This window comes from Parasteatoda tepidariorum, chromosome 6 (assembly GCF_043381705.1).
Source record: "Parasteatoda tepidariorum isolate YZ-2023 chromosome 6, CAS_Ptep_4.0, whole genome shotgun sequence".
In the NCBI taxonomy this organism is placed as follows: Eukaryota; Metazoa; Arthropoda; class Arachnida; order Araneae; family Theridiidae; genus Parasteatoda; species Parasteatoda tepidariorum.
In genome coordinates, this window is record NC_092209.1 from 33,133,291 (window position 1) to 33,139,317 (window position 6,027).

A 6,027-nucleotide genomic window follows, 5' to 3' on the forward strand; every position below is an offset into this window, starting at 1 on the left:
CGTGGATCTTTAATTTGACAAATAAATGCTGCAATTTCAAAATTTGATGCTCATAACGAATTTTTAAACTAAAAAATCATTGACTAAATTTTTAAAAGTGTTGTTTAATTTAACAAATAAAAGAATCACTTTTTAACATTTGATATTCATAAAGAGTTTCTAAATATTTAAAAACCATTAACTATATTTCTAACAGTATTGTTTGATTTGATAAACAGACAAATTACTTATGAAAATTTGATCTTCATAAAGAATATCGAAACAAAATTTAAAAACTATCGATTATATTTCTAACAGTGTCATTTTATTTGGCAAATAGATAAATTACTTCTGAAATTCGATGCTAATTAAGAACATTTAAAAATCATCGAATAAATTTCTAAGAGTGTTGTTTGACTTGAAAATTAAATGAATTTCTTTTAAAATTTATTGCTCATGAAGAACATCTGAAGAAAATTTTAAAACCATCGAATAAATTTCTAAGAGTGTTGTTTGATTTGAAAATTAAATGAATTTCTTTTAAAATTTATTGCTCATACAGAACATCTGAACTAAATTTTAAAACCATCGACTAAATTTCTAAGAGTGTTGTTTGATTTGACAAATAAAAGAATCACTTTTAAAATTTGATGCTCATAAAAAAAAAACATCAAACCTAAATTTAAAAAAAACCTTACTAAATTTCCAACAGTGTTGTTTGATTTGAAAATTAAATGAATTGTTTTTAAAAGTTGATGCTCTTAAAGAACACCTAAACTGAATTTTAAAACCACCTACTGAATTTCTAACAGTTTCGTTTGACTTGACTACTAGATATATCATTTTTATAATTCGATGCTCATTAACAAAGGTATGACCTTAATTATTCAAACATTGCATGCCAGAAAACATATAAACAAAATATCAAGTCATTGTCTGATAATTGAAAATAACCAGGGAAGTTTAGAATAAATTGAATCTAACCCGCGCCGGATATCCGGAAAGGTTCAATAGGATGTGTGCGACTCGCAGAAGTTTCCATAGAAAGGATATGACTAAGGAAATAAGTGCTAGAATTTCTCTCTAGACAAAGTATTTAAATAGTAACTATTTTAAATAATAGTCACGTCTTTTAACCAGTAGCATAAAAATAGTCAACTTGTTACTTTGTTATAATTATATTTGCATTTCGGTCATTAATAGATTAGATTGAATTTGAACTATCTAAATTACTTCAAATATTTAATGTTAGTTGAAATTCTGGTTATAACAATATGATAACGACAATTACGTGTCATTAGGAGTACTTATTTTTTAAAATTTATCTCACCTCTCTATTTTCGATTCCTGACATGCTAAGCTCCGAGATGTTTCAACTTGAGAAACTAACAATTACTATGGCAAATGTTAAGAGATTTTTTTTCCAAGAAAGTTATACAATAGTGTGAAAGAAAACTATGCACTTTTAGTCTAATTTCGTGATGTTCTTTAAATATTAGTATTTCTTTACCTTTAATTTGTTATATTCTTAGAAAACGGTATAACAGAACACATAGGTTTTCTCAAATAAACGGCGAGACGTTTTCAAAGACACGTGAGAGCGGCGGTATCCTGATTCGTTAGGTATTGCATCAAAATTAATATAAAAATATGGTATTTCTTACTATGTTTGGTAGAATCTAGTAATTTTAACATGATACCTTAGAACATGGCAAAATAAATTTACTTGGTAAAATTTATTTTTTTAGTGGGGTAACAACTAAATGTACTTGGTAAAATTAATTTTTTTAGTGGGGTAACAAGAACAATATTTATGAAAACCAGAGTCTCCACTAAACCGCTACCATATGAACGGAAAAAATTACCAAACGAATAATTTAAACACTGCATAGTTTGATTTTATTACCTGGATTATGTTTTTTTTTTTTTTTTTTTGCGAAGTATTATTACCATATAACAGTGTTTCCCAAACTTATTACTTTTGTGTACGCTTTCTAAATTTTTCGTAACGTTGTGTACCACTAATAAAAAAATAAATGCATTTTTTACTATAAAAAATTGCACAAAAAGTAAATTTCATAACTGGCTGTTGACACCACTAATAATTAACTGTTAACTCTGCAAAAAATAGCCAATAGAAAAATACGTAATCATAAATTTTCACGGCTATGTTTTTAAATAAAATTTTTTGAAATTTTCGTTTGTTGCAAGATATTTCGCATAAAAACTCGTACCCCCACTAATCAAACTCGTACCCCCACTAATATGCCAAATCAAAATTATAAGAAGAAAATGTGTAACTCAGCGCTAACAACAATGTTGTGCTGTAATTCAACATCTGTTAGAAGTAATACAGGTTCGGTTGTCAGCACCAGCTAAATTTAGAACATCGCGGGTGATATACCCACACCGAGTGAAGTGTCAAAGGGGCACCAAGCGACAAATAAAACAGAAAAGACTCACAATTTAGTTGGGTTTTGTTGCCTGTTACTCACACATGAAAAAAAAAATTATTCTGCCTCTGGATTATAAGTATAAACCTATTTTAATGTGTTACACTGTAGGTACTCTTAAAGATTTAAATTTTTCTTTAAGTGGGAGATTTTACGGCCCCTTAAAAAAAAAATTGAGCAAAATATTTTTATGTTTAATTCAGTTTCAGGGAGTATTCTAGAAACATGACAAAATTATAATTACCAAGAAGTAATTTAATAGAAGAATATACATAATTTAGGTTTTAAAATCTTTTGGCACGACTTTCTTAAAATGAGAACCTAGTGGTAGAAACGGCAAACTATTCACTACACTTGTCAATAATAATATGAGGATATATTTTTACATCTTACGTTGTTCTATGATAAAATTTAATTATTTGTGAATATTATATATTAAAATAAATGTTTCACAATCTTTCATTCTGCATATGGTTTCGGATGGATACTTTTACATTATTAACAGCTTTGATAAAATATCGAATAATCTAAATAACTGTTTTGCTGGTATAAAATAAACACTTGTGCTTATACTATTGTATTTATTTATAATGTTTAAGCAAAAAAAAAAACTTCAAAAAAAAAAAAAAAAANCTAAAAAAAAAAAAAAAAAAGAAAAACCTGAGTTAAATTTACATTTAGAAATTCAGCGTTGCATATTTCAAAACACCAAATAAATGGGAACGATTCATGCAGTTGAGACTTAAGAATTCATACCTTATGTTTAGACTTTCTTTTTAAGCATTTATAAATATATTTTCTTTCTTATATTACTTTTTACTTATTTTTTTATTTACTGTTGTTCACTTTTTTATTGTTTTAATGCATTTACTGTTATTGTTATGGAGTTTATGTTACTGTTTTATCTTTTTGAAATTTGTTTTTCTTTCACGGTTTCAAGCTCATGCATAGAGGTCAATAGTTAATAGTTCTAAAAAAATATCTAAATCTAAATATAATAGTTACTAAAAAAATTTCTTCTAGATTATCGGAATCATATTCGTAATGAAATATAAAATAAATAAAAAAAAAAAAAAAACGGGGGGAAAATATTTTTTTTTTAATATTTAGATTCAAATATTTATCAATAGTTTATTTTGCAAATTAAGGTAATTTCAATAATGTTTCTCTAAAACCTAAATAACAGCAAATTTGAAGTGAGCCGTGTTTGGAAGATTTTACCTTTTACCCAGAAAAAGACACAGCTGTTTCATGCTCTATTTCGTAAGCATAAATTATTAAAATGTTAAATGCATTATTTTTTATTTATTTTGACTTGAATTAATACAAAATATTAAAAAAAATATGTTAAAGAAAAATTTTGCAAAAAAAAAAAAAAATAAAAAAAAAAAAATTAAATAAATAAAAAAATAGGTTGAAGCATATGTAATTAAAATAAAGCTGATATTATATTTGAAAATAAAAAATAGATATTTTAATTACAAAAATCATTCATAAATTCTAATAATTAAAGATTGTCTTTTCAAAATTTCATTCATAGGAATTAGAGTTCACTAATACGCGAAAATACGCACCTAGACGCGAATTTTCCGCATCACATTTGAGTTATATTCCTCAAAACGTTTACCTAAAATACAAATACGTCTAGTGAAATTTTTAGAAAAAATTGTTAGTTTTTTCCTAGTGTTAAACAGAAAATTAGTTAATGAGAGTAGAGAGACTGACTATGATCTCTTACATACATTCTGAATTAAGGAAATTAATTGCTATTTTTCTAACACTACCAGTAGCTACAGCTGGTTTTGAAAGATATTTTGCAACTCAAAATAGAATAAAATCTAAGAAGCAGCTTTGGAACGATTCGTTGACCTTTCCAGTTTGTTTTGCGAAGGACACTTTTTTCATGCCACCATTGTGACATGAATTTTGAACATGCCATTAAATGGTATAAGCGAAAAAAAGTACATAAATAATTTAAACTCCAAACATTTTATCAATAAATGTTGTTTCTTATAAAGATACATTAGTCTAATTGACCCAGAAGTAGTGAGAAAAATTATATGGATTTTTTTAAATTTTATTTTTATTTATTCACTTATTTTACTAAGTGTTTAAGCAAAAAATTCTGCTTTGTTTACCTAGCATAGTTTATCTGTTATACTCCTTGTAAATGAAATTGTCAATCAAGGTCCAAATGTCAAAAACCAAGGTCAAATTTTTTAACGAAATTTTTAACTTTTAAAAGCTAAAATCCAAATGTAGTTAAAATAGTATAGAACTAATATTTCTAGCTAAATTTGAAAACAATTTAATTCACATTTTCCTTAAGTGAAAATACTCAGGAGAAAATAAATTCTTTCTCTTTTGTTTAAATATCTATCGAGAAAATATAAAAGTTGTAAAAAAAATTAAAAAAAAATTATACTAAGTTGAAATTATCTCAGTTGAAAAATAGCGTAACAAAAGGAAAATTATTACAGATCTATTTCAATTTATCTCATTTTCAAGGTAATAAATAGGTTACTGAAACTATCTCAAAGTTATTTTAATTTTAAATTTATCATTAATTCACTTAAGTAGGAATTATTTACTCGATAATTTGTCGATACGTATTTACTAAATGAAATAAAAAATCATTTGAATCCTAATTAGATCAAATTAATTTACAATTTCAAATTTTATAATAACAAAAATTAGCATCAGTTTCTTCTTTAAGCATAAAGATCTCATGTAATATTTTGTATAATAATCTTTGTAAAAAGTACTATACTTACAATTAGCATCTGATACCATAAATACACCATCGAAACTCAAGAAACTGTTTCATTTGATGGTAAGACTATTAAAGTCTTATTAACTGTTATTTGAACTATTGTTATTTGATAATCATAATAGTTTTACTAATATTTATAGACATTTTCGCTCAACACTTGTGGCATAAAACACAACTTAGTTACAAGTTTAAAATTGGTAAAATTTTCAATTGGTTTACTATGGTCGATTGGTTTACAGGTTTAAAACTACAGGTTAAATTTTGAGCGTGCCAAAATGCATACAATATTTTGAAAAATTTTTATGTAGGCTGCAAAACTCAAAATTAATTCGCAATTATGAGTTAAAAGCATTCTTTAAAATTTTGATTACAGTTGAAGTGAATTAAGTACACTGAAATGATTTCGATTGCAGAATTGAACTTCTTATTTTTTATGCTGATGTTGATGCAACAAATTAACGACGATATGTACTGTCGCCAAACTTATCTAAACTTTTGAAACTAATTATAAGAAAGAAAAAAAAATCATGAGTAGCCAAAAAGAAAAAAAAATGCTTACCTACATTTTTATTCATAATATTTATTTATTTATATAGTTTTGTTAGTACTGATTATTTATGTAGTACTCAGGAGCTTCCAGTACTGATGAAAAACTACATAAGATTACCAAATCTTCGTGATATTTGTTGAGGCTATTTATCAGTCAATTTAATGAGTAAATATATTTTGTTTATGACAGATAAGGAGGTGCTACGTTTCCACTTTGAAGTATATTTTATAGTACAAAATAAATCCCCATTATACACTTTTCAAAACGTCGAT

The 6,027-nt window shown here is 25.7% G+C and overlaps 1 protein-coding gene across 3 annotated transcripts in view; it reads right to left on the reverse strand.

Moving 5' to 3' along the window:
* The window catches only part of LOC107456436 (uncharacterized), a 35,328-nt gene extending 29,781 nt beyond the window's left edge, over positions 1 to 5,547 (reverse strand). For all 3 annotated transcript variants that reach the window (XM_043047030.2, XM_071182207.1, XM_071182206.1), the window contains exon 1: positions 5,207 to 5,547. In XM_043047030.2, the coding sequence (XP_042902964.1) occupies positions 5,207 to 5,236 (30 nt within the window). In that variant the 5' untranslated portion in view covers positions 5,237 to 5,547. The remainder of the gene's footprint in view (positions 1 to 5,206) is intronic.
* Positions 5,548 to 6,027: the final 480 nt, after the last annotated feature.